The sequence below is a fragment of the Carassius auratus genome, unplaced genomic scaffold (genome assembly GCF_003368295.1).
Source record: "Carassius auratus strain Wakin unplaced genomic scaffold, ASM336829v1 scaf_tig00047801, whole genome shotgun sequence".
NCBI classification, from domain to species: Eukaryota; Metazoa; Chordata; class Actinopteri; order Cypriniformes; family Cyprinidae; genus Carassius; species Carassius auratus.
In genome coordinates, this window is record NW_020527049.1 from 12,112 (window position 1) to 31,904 (window position 19,793).

Here is a 19,793-nt window from a genome sequence, read left to right on the forward strand (position 1 = left end):
AAGTTAATGACAGCATGTAAAGACCTTTATTGTTCTTTCAAATGTCCTGAGATCAGGCAAATTTCGGTGGCTCCTTGTCCTTACTGTGAGAACAAGACTGCATTTCAGGTGTGAAACAATGATCGGGACAAGAGCCACATCACAGTTCATTATCTCTGAAACCAAACCTGTTTGATGACAGTGAAACTGGAATGACACAAAAAACAACCAGCACCACTGTGTCATCTTGTATGACAGGTTTAACACTTGAAGAAAGTAGTTTATAAATAACGACAGTCTTTACATTGTTCAGAGGTAGTGCTTCTGTAGCATTAATCATTAATGCTTATTTTAATACACGTATCATAAAAATAGACTTTGATAAAAATGTAAATCTGTTAAAACTACTTGTTAGCTTCACAAAACTCCTCTTTGGTTGCAAAGAACTGATTTATTTTCAGAAGCTGTGGAGAAGATGGAAGTAAGCGGGGATTCGCTGCTTCTGCTGGCTTTATGGACCACATTACTTGTTTCCTTGATGCAAACGTGGGCTGCTTTCGATCTGGGAGTCTCTTTCCTTCAGGACAATAAGGAGAAAATGCCATTTAGCTGCAGTTTCATCTTGAAGCATACTATGCATTAAAGTGTTATGTAAATGAGTTTTGTGATGTAATGGGTACCCCGTGTGTTTGTCTGCCCTCCTGGCTAAGGGTGGAGGATTGGGAGTGGCTGCCGTTGCCATGATTACTTTGGAGGTGACAAATGACATCACGGTTCATTGGGCTCTGAGGTTTCGTTGGGCTCACAGATTTCTTGGTAGAATTCTCCAAACTTGCCACCATTTCCTGAGACTCGGCCAGCAGACGCTGTAACCGTGATGTGGACGAGATGTAGCCCTCCTGCGTGGCATGAAAAGACACGAGATGCTAATAATATTGTATTGTACAAAAGTATTATTATTAAAAAAATAATAATAATCTATTACTCTTGCAACAATAATACAATTTTGTGCCATGCAAAATGAGTATTTATTAATTAAATATTTTACTATTGCAATAATGCTACTGTACTGTAAAAAAAGGAACATTTAATAATAATAATATATTTTTATCATTATTTTACAGGAAAAAAGTAATGCAATTTACAAAATTCGCATGGGTTATACTTTTCAAGAAGGAAAAATTTTCTATATGAATACAGATGGAGTTGTATTTTTGCATTGTATTGTTGAGCTACCTCATTGCCATGGCGAGCTACATCATTTGCACAGAGTTCAATGCTAAGCGTAGAATCGGGTAAACAGACAGAGCTCCGCCTACTTCTGTGACAGGGGGAGGGGCAATCCAGATGAAGAAGGCTCAGATCTGCTGTGCTAGTTGATGAAGAGAAAGTCACTGTTACGATCAGGCCAACAAAATCAACATTGTTTTTGTTTTTTTGCCTGCTTGATCTTAAAACATACCTATAACCTGCAATATTCAGGGCAATGGATTTTATTATGGTAGGACATAGTAAAACTAAGCTCTCCTTTAATTAGCCACCAAAAAATATATTTAAAATTGGTGTGTTTTTAGCATCGCCGCAGTGTGGGTCTGATTCCTAGGAAATCCATGACCTGATAAGATTACGATTGAATGCAATGTAAGTTGCTTTGGATAAAAGCATTTGCCGCATGCATGAATTATTGCTTTTAACTGGGGCGGGTTGGGGGACAAACAAGAAACGTTGCATTTGGATTTCGACCTGACTTGCAAGATGTTTTAATAAAGCTAGAGAAGCCTACCAAGAGATTCTTGGACTGATATCCACATCGACTACACAGACAGGAGTTCCTGTCTCTGAATCATAGTCAATGACAGCCATTACATCCACATCAGCTCTAGTGTCACAATACACTGCCTGACAGTGTGGCTCTTCTGATGGGCTGTCAGCATTATCACAGCAGAGAGACTGGGATGACGGCTCAACACAGTTGTTCGCTCTTTCCCTCATTTCCATCTTGGGTGATTCTTGTTCACTGATGTCACACTGGCTAGTCGCACAGCTGTTCTTAATGTTGGCACCACAGCAACTTTCCACTACAGCTGAAAGCTCTGTGAATTCATGGTTTGTGGTGCTCAAAGCCGTGCCAAAGTCATGCTCAAAGTCAGTCTGTGTTTCCATTTCAACACAAGGACGCTGCATTAAAATCGATGGGGCATTTCCACTTGTGCTATGGCACAGGGTGGACATTAGCCCTGTTTCAAGTTCTGTCCCTTCCTGATGATCACTGTTTTCTAGCACATGACTGTCTCCTAAACCAGAATCAGCCCTACGAACACAACAACACTCATAACTCAAGACACCTAGACCTGGGTTAATCGATTTAAAAAGTTGGAAATATTGCTTTGGCAAATAACTGAAATAAGTTAATAAATAAGAACTAAAATAACCGAATGGAAATACAAATACATACTGAAAATGAAATAAAAACTAAATAAGAATAAATTAAACCTATACAAGTAATATTAAATGAACAGAAAATATTACAAATAAAATCTAATTAAAAATAAAACTGACTGGATATGAATAAAAACTTAACTAAAACATTATATTAAACCTACATAGTAATATTAATATTTTACAATATTACAAAAAAACATTAATAAACTAAAATTAAAGTGAAAACTAAACATATAAATTATAAAAACTAATTTAAAATGAAATTACTGACCAGAAATGAATAAAAAACTAAAACATAAATAAAAATATATTAGACTTAAATAGCAATATTTTAAAAAGATAATAACAACAGAAGTGCTATAGCTATATTTCTCTATTACAATTTACTATTAATGAAACTAAAATTAAACTTAAAATATACAAATAATTCAATATATTAAAAAAGTATAATAGTAAAAACAAACAAATACTGTAAAATGTAAAGCCAGTGGCTGAAATAAGTAATTTGATTTTATAAAACAAATGTTGCAGATGCCCACCTCTCATGTGACCTTTGACCCTCATGATGTCGGAGTGTCTCTCTGGCGCTCTCCAAGTTCAACTTCAGCAGCTGGAGGTCATTCTGTTGGCTTTCACACACCTGTCACAAACATATGCAATAATCATAACCCTATCAATCATTTATTATGTGCTGCATTGGTGTGAAAGAAAACCCTAACCAATCAAGAGCACTTCTGATGCTTTAAGTACAGAAATATGGATCAGGATTATAGAGAAACATGAAAAGGCTCATTATAAAAATGGCAAAAAGGTTTAAAAAGTGTAATCATCGCTAACTTTAAGTGAAATCCAATAAAATATACAGGGAAAAAAAACTTTTTTTTTTAGCTAATTGACAAGGGAAGTAATTTTCTTCAAGCCCTAAAATGACTCAAACTAAACAAAACAAAAAAAAACTAAATAAAAATAATTAAATAAAAAGACACAATTAAATTACAAAAACCGAAAACTAAATATAAAAACTATAAGCATCTCAGTACTAAAGTAACACTGGGTTATAACCTGTTCTTTCAAGATTAATGGTGCTGTTTTAGAAGAGATCACGACCATGTTTAAAACACTAAGTCATGAAAAAGGAACGCAGGAAGTCTTGCAAGCATGCTGAAAAACTGGAAATACAACTCTGAAGCAAATGCACAGGGCAGAGATTTCTAAAAATGAACGCTGGCTGGCATTGGATGATGTAAAGAGAGGGAGTTTTGAAAGACAGTACCTGCCGCAGACAGAGCAGCTCAGATTCCACTCGAGCTTGTTTTGATCGGGAGAGTTCAAGTAAATCATCCCTCCAGCTTTTATCTTCATCTGGCCAACAGACACCACAACCTCCATTAATTTAAAACAGTGAGCATAAGACTGTAAATTATGTTTCTGCATCTGCTGTTTATATCAGTTTTTAAATGGCTCTGTTCTGATCCAGTGAGGGTGAATCTTTCTTTCAAAAATTTCAGACATTACATTTTTAAGACAAATTAAAAAAAATTGGCAATAGGTATTAATAACAAGATCTAAAGTGTTTGTAAAATGTATTTAATAATTTTTACTGGCACAAAATTTAAATCTCACTACAGGAACCGCCTGCTAGCTAATTTTCAGATTTGTAATTATTCATTTATTTATTTTTTAATTAACATTCATGCAGTTACTTGAAAATAACAAGGGTGCCCAAATTAGATGAACTTCATGAGTTGATGAAAAGCTAAATAATAATTTATTAAATTATTAAATACATTATAATTAGTAATTAATTAAATCATACAAATATAAAATTAAAACAAATAAATAAATCATTTAAAAAAAATGGAGAAAAAAGGTTACAATATTAAATGTTTCAAATATATTTAAAAATATCAGATATTGCATTTATTTACATGCATTTCATTTGATTACTTAACTACATCAAAGAACTGTAAACGTAAATTTGTTCTTGAATTATTTAAAAACAAACGGGGAGTACTTAAAGTAAATATTTTAGGTCAACTGATTTGAAAAGTTGACACAAAGTGTGGAAGTCCAATATTAGTTAGATGTTAACTTTTTTTTTAGCAACCAAATAGTCAAATAAAAATAAATACAATACATATAAATAAATGCTGAGTGAATGTGTGTGTGATTACTTTAATAACATTATTTTGGGTGCTGAACAAAAAAAATGTTTTTAATGGTGTCAAATCACAATGCATTCTGGGACCGCCTGATTAGTGAAGAAAACATGATGCAATGTTTCTACAGATGTTTCTGTGTCTGAAGCACATCTATGATGCTGTCTAAGGTTGGAAACAGAGCCTATATTACACTATGACACATGCGGTAGTGGCATACTCATCATCTGAAGTTCAACAGAAGTGATGTCTTTCTTCAACAGCTGGTTTTCCTGCTTATAGCGGATGAGCTCTTCTCTCTGGCTGTTGTTCTCGATGGTTTTCTCCTGAAGCTCGGCTGCACAAAAAATTAAAACGTACTGATAGCATCCTGATGAATCCAGCATGAATAGATTCACATGAACATGATTTAGAATGTACTTTTTAACTGTCGCAGAGACAGTTTCAAAGTAGCTTCTATACAGTATTACATTTCGGACAAAGCGAGAGATTTTGAAATAACAATGTCTACCTTTAAGCTGTGCGTTTTTGTGTCTGCTCTCTCTGAAACGGTGTTTGTGTTCCTCCATTTCTTGCAGTGTTTTGCTCTCACGTGTTCGCAGCTGTTCGAGTGATTTCTCTAGTTCGCAAAGACGACCAGAGAGCTCTAAAATGTGATTGGTGGCCTCAATCATATCTTTATCCTGGTGAAAAAAAATCATGTGCTTACATTATGTGTCTGAATAATCAGGATTTAAGATAATGTATGTGTGCATGAGTGTTTGAGCGTCTTCTACCTTCAGTTTGAGCATGGAGCTGAGCTCCTCCTCGCGCACCTGCAGCTGTCCCACCTGTGATGACAGCATCATGACCGTGGAGTTCAGACTCTGGTTCCGCTCCTATGGATAACAGAAATTATAAGAACAGTTGTCTCGATATTATTGTGGTCACATGATGATATGAAACAAAAGGTTATCCAGAAAAGTGAAGTTTAGTAACTTCTTATTCTAACATAAAAGACCTTTGTTGTGATTTGGGCCGATATGCTTTGGCCCAGTACTGTATCTATCAAACAAGCTAAAACTGAAAGCACAATATGGCTTAATCCCTTCATCAAATCTGTTTTTGCTGCATGTTTTAAAGTGAAGTACACACATTGCTCATGATATGGTGTTTTCCTGCGCCTCAGAACGGCTCCGTTCACAGTGAATGCAGTGAACTCATTTATTGCATGTGCTGTGAGTTTAGCATGCATTTAGGAACACAATGGCCACTAGTTATGCTTCATTTACGTGGCAGATGATTACAACATTACACTAGATTTGAAGTGAGACATGTTTTTGTGAGCCTGATTTCAGTGAAGCTGGAGATTTCCTTCAAAATAAAAGCTCTACTGCCAGTTCTCTCAAAATAAAAGCTTAAAAGTGCAGTATGAATTGCTGACAGCTAGCGGTTTAAATGCAGTCCAAATTCTAAATATTTCTTTAAAGTTTAGAAATTAGGAAAAGATATTGCAATTTCCCGTCTGTAGTTTAAAGCAAAAAATTTATATTTATAATATTTATTTTACAAAATATGGTTATTACTGTCATTGTTGTTATTACTATTATTCTATTCTGATTTGTTTGGCTTCCTAAAACACCAGTGTGAATGTAATTTAGACTGAGATGTTATATCACAAATAAAAAGAGTGTTGAGTTCCCTTTAAAGTTCAAAATTCACTTTTGACTTGACTTTTTTTCTGACTTAAGATTTTTTAGTTATGAACATGGGTTTTAGCTCTTAATTTTGAACTCTCAAAGTGCATTACATTAATTTTAAATTGTGCTAAAAAACAATTAATATCGCAACAAATATTGTATTGTGGACTTCATGTCATGATTTTATCATATCGTGAGATTTTGATAAGGTTACATCCCTAATAACAAGTTAGGGGCCGTTCACTTCGTGCCCAAAAACGTGTGGAAAATGCTAGGCGCGTCGCTTTCTGTTTTCTTCCAAAGCGTTCGGGCGCTTGTGCTCCGGAGGCATCTGTCATTGCGGAGCAACCATGACCTGCACTTTCCATGAAGAGCAGAAGTTTCAGCGAAGAATAAAAGGATTTGCAGCAATAACTTGCAGTAGCTCTGCTACTAAATATATTTAAAACTGGCTAACCCTGTACAGCTATGATCAGCTGTTCCTTCATCTTGGCTGAACTTTCAATGCTGTTATGGGAAAGGATGAAGCTGATTGGTTGGTTCTTGTCACATGACCCGCGGTGCGCTTGCAGCATTCTGAAAAGTTCAAATGTTTTTATCTCGATGCAGTGCATACATCCCTGGAAAAAATGGGCATGTCACACCGTGTTCACATACCGACCAAACTTAGCACACCTTCCGCACATCTACATTTGAAATAACAAACTTGATTGTGCAAAAGATGCGATATGTGAACAGCCCCTTATGGAATGTTTTACCATAAGATAAAGAGAGTGGAAAGTAATGATGTAGGAAGATAGAGGGATGGGAAAAGGAAATGGAACATGCTGGGGCAAAAGTTCAGACCTAAAAACAGATTTGACTTCACCTCCATGTCCTGCTCATGTCTGGTGGTGTTCATCTGTGTGCAGCTCAGCTCGTGAAGCTGCTGTTGTGTGCTGTTGAGCTCTCTGTACAAGTCTTTCTCTCTCGATTCAGCCACCTTCGTCCTCTTACTGAGAGCTCTGATCAACTCGTTACGCTTCTCCAGCTCATCTGAGAAAACACCAGCAGTCAAATACATTACCAGTCAGGTTTGGGATCAGTAAGACCTCTTCTTTTTTTTTCTTTTTTTTAAAGAAATTGATACTTTTAATTAGCAAGTACACATTATTGACTGTAAAATAAAAATATATAAAAAATTAAGCTGTACAACTCATTGCAACATTGACAATAATAAGAAATGTTCCTTTGACAGCAAATCAGTATATTAGAATGATTTCTGAAGAATCATGTGACACTGAAGACTGCAGGAATGATGCTGAACATTCTGCAATTGTATTTTACAATGTATTCAAATAGAAAACAGTTATTTGAAATTATAATAATATTTTACAATGTGTACTGCATTTATGATCAAATAAATACAGCCTTGGTGAGGAGAAGAGACTGTGGCTCTAATTACTTTTAGATTCAAGAAAAATTGAATTTCCTGCAACTATGTTCCAGTTAAATTCTTTAAACACATTTGTTTACTGATACAAAGGTGCAAAAGAAGAGCCATATTTTGAAACTTCAAAAGTTCATAATAGTGCTTTCATTTAAGGGGGAATATAGAATTCTTAAAAGTATAGTAGCAAAAACAACCTAATTCTACAGGACAGAAAAAGAGTGGAAATGGTCATTTTAAACTAAATTATAGTGTTTTGGAGCAGAACTTACAGTGCATCTGGAGAAGTGCTATTAATATTTTAATTATACAATTATTACTATACTATTGATTCTTGAATTAGCTTTTTTATTTCTATACTTTCAGTTTTCATTTTAGTTGAGCATATTAAGTTTAAATTTAAGTAATTTTGTTGTAATGTTTTAGACATTTACCATTAAAGATTAATTTATTTTTATTTCAGTTTTAGATTTAATTCCAGTTAATAATGGTAGTGCGTCAACTTCTTTTAGTTAGTTTTTCACATTTATGTCAGCTTTATTTCAATTAACAAAATTGCATTTAGTCTGAGTTAGATTTTTGTTAACCCTGCTCTGGAGTCACTCTCACCCTCCAGTCGGGCACATCTCTGTTCCAGGATCAGCACTCTCTGACGGTCCTGCTCCCAGGACAACAGCTGTTTGTGATGGGCTGCTGCCATGGTGTTGAGCTCCTGGTCGCGGTCCTTCAGTTCTGCTATGAGAAGCTGCAGCTCCAGACGCTGCCTCTGGATAGTGGAGACCTCCAATCCATTAACTGGGATCTAGTAACAACCCAAAAACAGGTTAATAATTAGTTAACAAAAACACAAAGTCATCCAGGAGTTACCATGCCATTCACAGTTTTAAAGGAATAGCTAAACCAAAAATCCAAATTTGATGAAAATGGATTCCAAACACGCAGCTTTTTGCTTCATTAGACGTTTACTGATGGAATGGAGTGATGTGGGTTTCTTGTGGATTAATGTGATGTTTTTATCAGCTGTTTAGACTCTCATTCTGACGGCACCCATTCACTGCAAAGGATCTATTAGTAATGCTAAATTTCTCCAAACCTCTTACTATAAAGAAACAAACTCACCTACAGAGTAAGTTTTCAGCAGATTTTTATTTAATACAATTATATTTTGGAAAACTGGGATTTCAGTTCAAGCCACTTCAAACGTGTTACCTGGAAGTCCTGTGTTAATGAGAAAGAGGACATTGGTTCTGAGAGGTCATGTAGACTCAGTCTCGCAGGCCTTGTTCTGTTTTCATCTCTGAGTTTGGTGGAGGAAAAATCTGGCGCCTCATTAGCAGCAAAAAGATTCTGAAGAATGGAGTATCGTAAACTCAGAATCAGATCTTTTATTCACCAATAAGTGTTAAATTGTAGATATAACTGCTTGAACTAAAAACAAGGTTAAAATAAATACAAAGGAACATAAACGCGTCACAATATAGATACAATCAACAATGTGCTATATAAACTATGCAAACAGAATACACATTACACATTCAAAGTGTAATTAGTATTTAATAAGTTTAAAGAGAAAATTGAAGCTTTATAACAAAAGTGGAGAGAAAACATTCCTTTTTAGTTATTTTTCATGATTATTTTCAAAAGATTAGCTATCAGTCAGAATAGCTATTGTGCTCATCATAAGACATCTGGTTTCATCATTTTAGCACCAACATAGATACATCGCAAACATCAAATAACACAAACGGAATATAGTGACTAAAAATGTTAAATATTATTTTTAGCTTCTTCAAAGTTAACATGCAAATTATTCCAGCTCTGTACACTCTCTCAACCAACTTAATGAGTTGCATCATGAGATAGTATGAGTCTCTGTGTATGATAGACACTTGTTAGTGGCCCTTCACTATCCATTAATGACCGATACTTTACATAAAACGATTTAAAAAACAACCAACCAACCTTTTTTAGAGGAGTACTGTGCCAGGGCTCCACTGGAGATCCTGTAAATGAATGAATTAATGCAAAAAATAATCATCATGTTTTATATTTGAGGGGTTTCTACTATTCATTTATGTTTACATGAGGTTTATCACCTTTTGATATCGAAAAACTTCCAAGGGTTTTAGAGTTTCTTGTTTCCTTGAAGCCCTCCATCACGTCTCGCATTGAAACACTGACAGACAAATGTCTGAACTAGCAGACAAGACTTGGTTTTACTACTAACTTCACTTTAAATGAACAAAACAGCAGCGCCAACATCATAGCGATGCACAATATCAATATCTTGTTATCGGTGCCTGATTATGACACACAGTTTAGTTTGATTGTTTTTAAAAATGCATTATTTAAGTGTAAACAAAACACTCGGGATTAAAAAACAACAATAAATGCAACCTAAACAGCCTAACTCATAATCAAAATCACTTTTAAGTTTTAAAAAGTGTGCAATTAAATATTTGCATTCAGATTCAGTGTGAAATGTATGTAATAAGAAGCGGGTGATTATTTTCGGAATTCTCAAACGGCATGTTAGGATCCGCGCTTAACGGGGCTGTCCAACGAGATGCCTGGTTTAAAATATTAGTTCAAAATTCTGTTTATACATATGCTTTTTCATTCGGTTATATAAAATGTCTTATATAAAAGTCGCATTACAGATTTTTAAATTTTTATTTTAGTATAACCCGAAAATATGTAATCACGAAGTACGTACGTAACACGGCAAAAGCGCAAACTACGTTGTTGCGCTGCATTAGACAGCCGTTGTCAGGACCCAAAGCCAAATCAGACAGTGAAGGCGTGCTGAGCAACAACATTTCTTTCACCCTTTACGGAGCATCCGCACAAGTTAATTTAATAATGATCAATGTGTTACTCAAAAGCAAGGTTTACTGAGCTTATATCGACGCGGTATGTATGAGCTGGAGCGCGTGGCTGCTGTACGAGAGCTTTGATTAGCAGTGCTGGCTAATGAATGAGGGATCCTTGTTCGGAGGCTTCTAGAATCAAGTCACTGTCAGTGACTCTAAAAGAGTTTTAAACGATATTTGAATTAATTTATTAGTGTAATAAGAAAAGCCTTTAATCAGACCCATTGCGTTTGATCATAGTGTGTTGGTTAGTGTCCCTAAAGCAATGTACTTAATGCACTTTTAATGTACGTTACTTAAAACATCTTTTGTGATTTTGTTAACCAAAATAGTACGTTTTGGGAGTCTTATTAATTTTAAAATATTATTAAAATTCACCCAAGGTTGATAAATCGTGCTGAAGTGATATCTGTCAGAAGGGCCTTTTGCAATTGCCTGATGTGTGTTTAGTTATATCTGTTATAGATTTTGAGTATAACAAGACAGAACACATCTCTGCATGCATTATAAAGACAATAAATTGGTTTTTGCAAACTAAACACTTTACTCTAGGTGTTAGTGAATAATATCTTCTAAGTGCACATTTTAGCCTAGAATAGATTTTGCCATAGCTTAGAATTCAAGTGTTGGTCTCTGTGCATCAGTCTAAAATAACACTTCTGTATCGATTGTAGATTTGTGTAATATGGCTACTACTGAGAATGCAGAGTCGGGGTCACCAGAAAATAGAGTGGATCGGGCCGACCCAGATGCAAAGTACCCACTGAAAGTTCTCTATTGTGGAGGTGAGAAAGTGCAAAAAATAAATAAAAATGAATGTACTGCCTAAGCTAATTGTCTGATTATATTAATTAAATTTAAAAAGTAGTTAAAATTGTATTGAATTCTGGTTCGCTGTCATGTAATACAAACATTTCTCTCCTGTTTTACTTGCAGTGTGTTCTCTGCCAGTAGAGGTGAGTACATCACATGTTCAAGGAATGGTTCACCTAATAAAATGGAAATTTGCTGAGTATGTACTCACCCTCAGACCACCCAATGTGTGTATGAGTTTGTTTGTTTGTTCATGGGAAAAGATTTGGAGGAATTTGGTATTAGATCACTTACTTACCAATGCAGTGAATGGGTGCCGTCAGAATGAGTCCAAACAGCTGATAAAAAAATATCACAATAATCCACACATTTCCAGTCCACCAATTAACATCTTGTGAAGCAAAAAACTGAGGCTTTTTAACTTTAAACCACTGCTTCAATTGCAAATCTGCAATTAATAATAATTACTTTCTCAATTGGAAAAGTCATCTAGTCTGAATCAGGAGAGAAATGTGCACAGATCATGAAATGTCTACAAGCGAAAACAGTTCTAAAAGTAGTGTATCTCTATTAGTGTATTTGAGTGCAGTGGATGCACTCGTTTTAAGGATTATGCACTAATATTTTGTCAAGAAGCAATGATTTAAATTGAAAACATCTTGATGGATGGAGTGGTGTGGATGGATTATTGTGATGTTTTTATCAACTGTTTGGACTCTCCTTCTGACGGCACTCATTCACTGAAGAGCATCTGTTGGTCAACAATTGATGTAATGCTATATTTCTCAAAATTTTCATTTTTTGGTGAACTATTCCTTTAAAAATGATAACACATTCTGTTGGTAGAAAGCAAATGAATAAAATGCATCTGCTTTGCTCTGCTAGTACTGCGAGTACATGCCTGAGCCGGCTAAATGCAAACAGTGGCTTGAGAAGAACTTTCCTGATGTGTTTGCTAAACTGACTCTGGGTAAGTAGATTTTCTTTTACATCAACTTTTCTAAAATGTCACCAAGTCATATTTTATATATTAGACACTGAGACAAAGAATATTCGGTGGGCACCATTATGACATGCACTGCTTTAAAAGTTAGTAGTTTTCTCACCGATGTCACTGCTGTTGTGTAAGTACAGCACCCAAGAAGGAAACAACAGGAGGAGGAGGAGGAGGAGGAGGAGGAGAGGCACCCGCTGTGGGAGAGGAAGAGGAGAAGAAGAAACAGAAGAGAGGTTAAACATTATTCTTTTACATTTAACATCTATAAATGAAAATGATTTGGATTGGTGGAAGTGGAAGTGTATATCGCACATAACGCACCACTTTTTTTGAATGTCTTTAAGGGTAGGTTGCCAGATTTGTATTGTTACAATGTTCCAAGTTACCTGCACCAATATATCTGTTTATTCATCAGCAAAAGTTTGCAAGATGACATAAAATGCATCATACAGTCAACTTTTGACAGTGCCAGGGCTTTTGTGAAAACTACAGATAATACGGATAGTAATCACAACTAATGTTTAGTCTGATTTAGCCCAGTGCAGTATGGTTGTTCCTACCTTTCTTCAGAAGAGTCTTTTTTTCTCTCTTTTTTTTATCATCACATAGCACTGATTTTTTTTATTGCATTTCTACTGCATGGACCGATAACTTTTATTAAAAAGGAGTAAGTGGTAAATTACTCCTATGTTTTAACATTTGAAGTTAAATAATAGCTAAAGGGGAGTTTTTTTATTAGCTTTATGTTGTTGGTTTTATGTTAAGATCAGGTTAAACCTATTAGTGTTATTTTAGTATTATTTGTATGCAATTAATATAGTATTTATTCATATTTTTTATAAGCCCTTATTGTTATAATTTCAGTTTTAGTTTGGGCTTCTGTCATGTTATTAGTTTTGGTTGTTTATTTAATATTTAGTTTTAAAATGTGTGTGTGTGTGTATATATATATATATATATATATATATATATATATATATATATATATATATATATATATATATATATATATATAGTTTTTTTAAATTAAAATTCTCATTTGTTTAAAATTTGCATAAAAAAAATTTCAGTAACCGAAACTGTTTTTCGATGTTTTGTTTTAGTTGCTACCAACAAACACCAATGACATATTTAGGGCTCAAGCCCGAAGGGGCGAAGAGCCCTATTGTTCTTCTAAGGATTATTCTTATTATTATTTTTTTTATTTTTTATTAAACCTTCCGGGGGTTTTTGGGGGCCTTAACATGCTCAAAAACTCTTGAAAATTGGCACACACATTGTAATCTGCGGCCATCAGGACGCCGCAGAGGCTGGGACCAGGGCGTGGCACAGGGACTCTACAGCGCCCCCTGGAACACAGTCAGAAATCATGAACCATAGCTCACACACACTTGCATATATTTATATGAAACTTGGTACACTTATAGATCTCATTGAGCCGAACAACTTTCACACTTTATGTCATAGGCTCCGCCCAACAGGAAGTCAGCTATTCAGGGCTGTTTAAAAAAAGCATGCTCTGGAATTTGAAATACTCCTCTGAGGTTTTCAACTCGTTCGCCACGAAACTCGGTGAACATGATCTCAAGACATTGGGGATGAAAAATTGCGAGGGGATTTTTGATATCTCGAACGGTTTGCCCGTGGCGAGGCGTTGAAATTAGGGCAAAAAGTGAGAAACAGGAAATGCCTAATAACATCCACATACATTGCCTGAGTTTGATCAAACTTCATCGGTTTGTTCGATGTATGATACTGATCGTATATATGTGACTATTAGGAGTCAACGTTATAGCGCCACCAACTGGCAGCAGGAAGTGAGTCATTTTCAAAATGCTTTGAATTCAGCATCTTATTTTTACTCGATTTGCTTCAAACTTCATCAGAATAATGACAAAACATGGCCGATGTAAATCTGTTGTGGGGATATTGATATCTTATATATTGTTGGCATGGCAACGTGTCAAACTTGAATATTCTGTTATGGTGATTTTGAGGCAGATAACAACCTCAGATTTACATGAAACTCAAAACACATATCAGTATTAGTGATAGCTAGATAATTGAAAAAGCTTTTAAAAGGGCGTGGAAGAGGCACTCTATAGCGCCACCTTTTGTCAAAAGTGGGGGGGTTAGTTTTAGCTACAGACACCAAACTCGGTACAAAAATTGTTCTTATCAAGACGGACAACTTTCTAATTCACAGTCATCAGCTACGGTCAACAGGAAGTCAGCTATTTTGATTTGAATGTGGATTTATTTTACATTTAGCTGTGAATTAATGCATACTGCTCAGAGGAGAGTAACACTATACACACCAAACTTTGTCTACATGATGCCAAAACATTTTAAACAACTTAAATTGCCAATGGATTTTGGATAGCTTGAACGGTTTTGTCGTGGTGATTTTTTTAAATGACAGTAAAAATGGAATTATTAATTGTCCTGCATTTTTAAATTCCAAACACTTCAAAACCTTTTTTCATACAGAAAAAAGTCATTCTGAGTAAATATGCATAGTTTCACGACTTTACAACACTGTATGGATAACAGAAAATTAAAAAACTGTCAGACATCTCATCTCACTCTGTCCCTCTGTTTGAGTGTGTGTGCTTAGACTTCCATTGTCTGAGAGAAATAGCGCCCCTACAGGTTCAATTCCCGAACTTTTACTTTCACTTTTAAATCCGTTAAAAATACAAACAAATACTTAGATTTAATTCACACTGACAAGCTAAACCAACATATCTGATTATTACCGGTTCAGGGCTCATGGATAAATTATTTCTGGCCAGAGATATGTGAGAAACACCAGAGATGAATCACCGCTGTGATCACAAGCGTCTGGAGTAAAGAGCTCAGAGAAAACGAATTTATTCCTGTTTTAAAGCTTTTAAAAATAAATTATTATAGCGATATCACACTATCAACCAATTAGAACACACCAAGAGCTAAATTAAGATGTTTTTGAACTGTTTGTGTGAAAATGAAATATTTGTGGCTGCCTATCTGAAATCACCGCCTCCGATCAGCGCGTACAGTGTCGAGCTCAAAACAAACGAATTTATTCTTGTTTAAGAGCTTTTTTAAATAAAATATTTCCACAAATGCACACAATAAACCCACTGTAACACAACAAGAGGTAAATGCAGGTGTTTGTGACCAGTTTAAGTGTGCAAGACTATTTGAAAGCGCGACTGGCAGAATAACATATCTCTCCAGCTGCAGGATTCTGTCTTTCGTCGTACGAACGAACACATCACGGACAAGATTATTTCAAAACACATAATAGCTTGGCGACTATAAACGAAAACAGCCACGTGAACATCAACTGGATCTACTGGATTTGAATATTAAAGTGACCACATTTACCACTTGCTTCTGTCTTCAATTTTAATCTATATAAAAAAGGAAACTCATTCGACTTGGCTGCTTTTTTAATGTGTGCGTATTTATTTATTTACCTTTTTATACATTTTGTATAATTTCATAGTTTGTGTATTACAATTATAAAAACAAAAATAAATTTAGCCACTCACATAGAAATAGCTTAGGCCTTAACCTTTTTCTGACAGTTTTAGGGATTTTTAAAAATCCTAAAAAAACCTTATTTGTGCTGCAAATAATAATTTCAAACTCATTTTGATACTGACCTATGACATCCTGTGACATTATATTTATTTTAACTTACATAATCTCATGGATGTAACAGTAAAACTGTTCAGCTCACAGATCAATACTAAGCTGTAATGCAAGCAGAACATTCACAAATGCTTATGAGTCATTTAAGGATTTGATAACACTGTTAAATAATGTCTAATTTGTTAACATTAGCAAATGCATGGATAACACTTTATAATAACTGCACTCATTAGTAAATAGTCAGTTCATGCTTTATAAAGCCTTGTCCCAATATTAATAGTCAGTAGTAAGCAGTTTATAAATACAGCTATAAATAGCTTGTCCTTGGTTTATAAGCACATTTATTAAAAAGGAGAGTAAGTTATCTTCCTATGAACAATAAAAGATAAAAATAAACAAACAACAACACAGATTGATACAGAACTCAGAAATTTTATTGTGGATTTATGATAAAATCAGCCTGTAAATGAATTCATACTCCTCCTCATACTACTCCATACTCCTTTTTCAACATGATGCCAATATACTGAGATGTTAAATTGTGAATGGGTTTAGGATAGCTTAAATGGTGTTGCCATAGAGATTTATTAAAGTAACATAAAAAAATACAATAGTTATTTTACTATATCTTTACAATTTTTCATTCTAACTCTTCATAATTTTTTATATAAGTAGAAGTCCTCATTTGAAGGAAGCACAGTAAGTTTCATAGCTTTATCATTTTCAAGAGCCAGCATAAAATTTAAACTATCATAACTTATAAATCAAGCTTGCAATTCTTAGTACCTATAATGGCCACCTGAGGGAGCTATAGGATTACTTTTAAATAATTATTGGAGAAACGAGTATGATTTAAATAATTTATAGAAATCTTTCAAATAAAATAATATGTATTTTATGTATTTTACTGATAAAATGACCCTCACTTAATTAGAATAACAAGCTGAAGTATTGTGAACTGTATATTAAGAATAATTCTTTATAGGCTTTATGGACAGATACGTTTTGAGTGACTCTTGAAGGTTCAGCCCCACATCCTCTTTTACCACTGTTTAAAGAATGTATCTTACAGAACAGGTGTGAATGAATTTTGGATAGCTTGAAGGGTTTTGTCGTGGTGATTTTTTTAAATAATAGTAAAAAGGAACCAGTAAATGTATTTTTATTTTTTTAAAGTGCAGCTTCTAAACACTATAAAAAAATGTACACATAAAAGACAAGTCATTCTGAGGCATATTTCCTCAGAATGACTGGTCTCATGACAATAGTTTCATGACTATACAACACTATATGGATGATAGAAAATTAAAAAACTATCATACATCTGATGTCACTCAGTCCCACTGTCACTGTGGGTAATGTGTGTGTGTGTGTGTGTGTGTGTTAAGTGAATTAGGTGTGAAACTATCAGGGAGCATTTAGTCTCCAGCGCCAACATTTTACAGAACTGCCATATTCCTGGAGTCTCCAGAATTACTCGGTGTCAGGCTCTGAGAGATCTAAGATTCCAAAAAATGATTTAATTAGAATACCATGAAGTATTGTGAAATACTATATATAAAGACTTTATATATAGGCTTTATGAACAGATTAGAGTGACTCGTGAAGGACCAGCACCACCTCCTCTTGTTCGATGGTTTGAGGAGTATATCTTCCAGAATCTGGGATTAAGATTTAGGAGCTCATTTTTATTCCACCTCCTTTCCTGAAAGTCTGTCTTGCAGAATTGACTAAAAATTAATCTTCACATTATTTCCTAATTATTTTGCAATTCTTTTTGTCAGTTCTTCTTGACCTGTTTTTCTCTTCCAGCTTTCCTGACTATTGTATAGCACTCATAAATGATTAAATAAAAAAAATAATGGTAGTTATTAAGATTGATATGGTTAGGAATTGGTAAAATGTGCTTGGAAAAAAATCACAATAAAACAATGTTTTAATGTTTAAGTTTGGAATATTAACTGACGTGAATGAATGCTATATAAATATTGTTCATGTTAACATAATGTTATAAATGGAATCTTATTGTAAAGTGTTACTAAAGTTATACATATATATTGTTCTGCGAATGTGATTTTAAAGTCTAGATGATTCGGATTAACCCTTTAACTGCCATATCCTTTAAAACCTCACTGCCAGAGGGATATTGTGAATGCATGTGCCCGCTGGGCACAGTTTACCTGATGACACCGGGGTGGCGATGGCATTGGTGGCTTGAGCCCGACATCGCTGCTTGCAGCTATATTTAGGGCTCAAGCCCGAAGGGGCGAAGAGCCCTATTGTTCTTCTAAGGATTATTCTTCTTCTTCTTATTATTTTTTTTATTTTTTATTAAACCTTCCGGGGGTTTTTGGAGGCCTTAACATGCTCAAAAACTCTTGAAAATTGGCACACACATTGGAATCTGCGGCCATCAGGACGCCACAGAGACTGGGACCCGGGCGTGGTACAGGGGCTCTACAGCGCCCCCTGGAACACCGTCAGAAATCTTGAACCATAGCTCACACACACTTTCATGTATTTATATGAAACTCAGTACACTTATAGATCTCATTGAGCCGAACAACTTTCGCACTCTATGTCATAGGCTCCGCCCAACAGGAAGTCAGCTATTTAGGGCTGTTTATAAAAAGCATGTTCTGGAATTTGATATACTTGTCATAGGTCTTTTACTTGATTGCCACCAAACTCGGTCAACATGATCTCAAGACATTGGGGATGGAAAATTGCGAGGGGATTTTTGATATCTCGAATGGTTTGCCCGTGGCGAGGCGTTGAAATTATGGCGAGAAATGAGAAACAGGAAATGTCTAATAACATCCACATACATTTCCTGAATTTGATCAAACTTCATTGGTTTGTTCGATGTATGATACTGATCGTATATATGTGACTATTAAGAGTCAACATTATAGCGCCACCAACTGGCAGCAGGAAGTGTGTCATTTTCCAAATGCTTTGAATTCAGCATCTTATTTTACTCTATTTACTTAGAACTTCATCAGAATAATGACAAAACACGGCCGATGTAAATCTGTTGTGGGGATATTGATATCTGATATAGTGTTGCCATGGCAACGTGTCAAACTTGAATGTTCTGTTATGGTGAGTTTGAGGCAGACAACAAGCTCATATTTACATGAAACTCAAAACACATATCAGTATTAGTGATAGCTAGACAATGGCAAAAGCTTTTAAAAGGGCGTGAAGGAGGCACTCTATAGCGCCACCTTTTGTCAAAAGTGGGGGGTTAGTTTTAGCTACAGACACCAAAACTTGGTACATAAATTGTTCTTTTCAAGACGGACAACTTTCTAATTCACAGTCATCAGCTACGACCACAGGAAGTCGGCTATTTTGATTTGAATATTTAAATTGAGCTCTGATTTAATGCATACTCCTCACAAGGAAAGTGTTCACTATAACTCACCAAACTTTGTCTACATGTTGAAAAACATTGAGGAACTTAAATTGCGAACGGATTTTGGTTAGCTTGAACGTTTTGTCGTGGTGATTTTTTGAATGACAGTAAAAAGGGAATATTAATTGTCTTGGTATTTTAATGCAGCTTCCAAACACTTTAAAAAATCATACAGATCAAATCATTCTGAGGACATATGCATAGTTTCATGACTTACACACTGTATGATTAAAGAAATTAAAAAACTGTCAGACATCAGATCTCAACTCACTCTGTCCCCTGTTTGAGGAATGTATGTGTGTGCTGACTGAGTGCTGTGTGTGTGTGAGTGTGTGTGTGTGTGTGAGTGGGGGATGGGC

At 35.0% G+C, this 19,793-nt stretch overlaps 2 protein-coding genes across 3 annotated transcripts; one reads left to right on the plus strand and one right to left on the minus strand.

Moving 5' to 3' along the window:
* Positions 1 to 8: 8 nt before the first annotated feature.
* Positions 9 to 10,252, minus strand: LOC113088979 (coiled-coil domain-containing protein 62). Of its 2 annotated transcripts, XM_026255875.1 has the most exons (14): positions 9,785 to 10,252; positions 9,651 to 9,691; positions 8,898 to 9,035; positions 8,298 to 8,490; positions 7,128 to 7,294; positions 5,357 to 5,458; positions 5,092 to 5,263; positions 4,801 to 4,917; positions 3,695 to 3,783; positions 2,961 to 3,061; positions 1,763 to 2,290; positions 1,216 to 1,351; positions 660 to 878; positions 9 to 556 (listed from the first exon to the last, which is right to left on the minus strand). In XM_026255875.1, exons 1-14 carry the CDS (start codon positions 9,855 to 9,857, stop codon positions 503 to 505), a joined length of 2,130 nt encoding a protein of 709 aa, XP_026111660.1. In that variant the 5' UTR covers positions 9,858 to 10,252; the 3' UTR covers positions 9 to 502. The 2 variants fall into 2 exon arrangements, with proteins under 2 accessions (XP_026111660.1, XP_026111662.1); XM_026255877.1 differs by lacking the exon at positions 1,763 to 2,290 and having other exon boundaries at positions 9,785 to 10,250.
* Positions 10,253 to 10,429: 177 nt separating this feature from the next.
* LOC113088981 (density-regulated protein-like) lies at positions 10,430 to 12,661 on the plus strand. The gene is made up of 5 exons (XM_026255878.1): positions 10,430 to 10,601; positions 11,236 to 11,346; positions 11,498 to 11,517; positions 12,260 to 12,344; positions 12,509 to 12,661. The coding sequence occupies exons 2-5, from the start codon at positions 11,247 to 11,249 to the stop codon at positions 12,607 to 12,609; spliced, it is 306 nt and encodes a 101-aa protein (XP_026111663.1). The 5' UTR covers positions 10,430 to 10,601; positions 11,236 to 11,246; the 3' UTR covers positions 12,610 to 12,661.
* The last annotated feature ends 7,132 nt before the right edge of the window (positions 12,662 to 19,793 follow it).

Excerpts from the sequence above, each read along its gene's own strand:
- LOC113088979 (XM_026255875.1), bottom strand. The coding sequence starts at position 9,857 with ATGCGAGACGTGATGGAGGGCTTCAAGGAAACAAGAAACTCTAAAACC. Across the intron at positions 3,784-4,800 it reads TGTTGAACTTCAGATGATGA|ATGAAGATAAAAGCTGGAGG; the intron begins GTATGCCACTAC and ends TCTGTTGGCCAG. Across the intron at positions 557-659 it reads AGGGCAGACAAACACACGGG|GAAAGAGACTCCCAGATCGA; the intron begins GTACCCATTACA and ends ATTGTCCTGAAG.
- LOC113088981 (XM_026255878.1), top strand. The coding sequence starts at position 11,247 with ATGGCTACTACTGAGAATGCAGAGTCGGGGTCACCAGAAAATAGAGTG. Across the intron at positions 11,518-12,259 it reads TGTGTTCTCTGCCAGTAGAG|TACTGCGAGTACATGCCTGA; the intron begins GTGAGTACATCA and ends TTGCTCTGCTAG. Across the intron at positions 12,345-12,508 it reads GTTTGCTAAACTGACTCTGG|CACCCAAGAAGGAAACAACA; the intron begins GTAAGTAGATTT and ends GTGTAAGTACAG.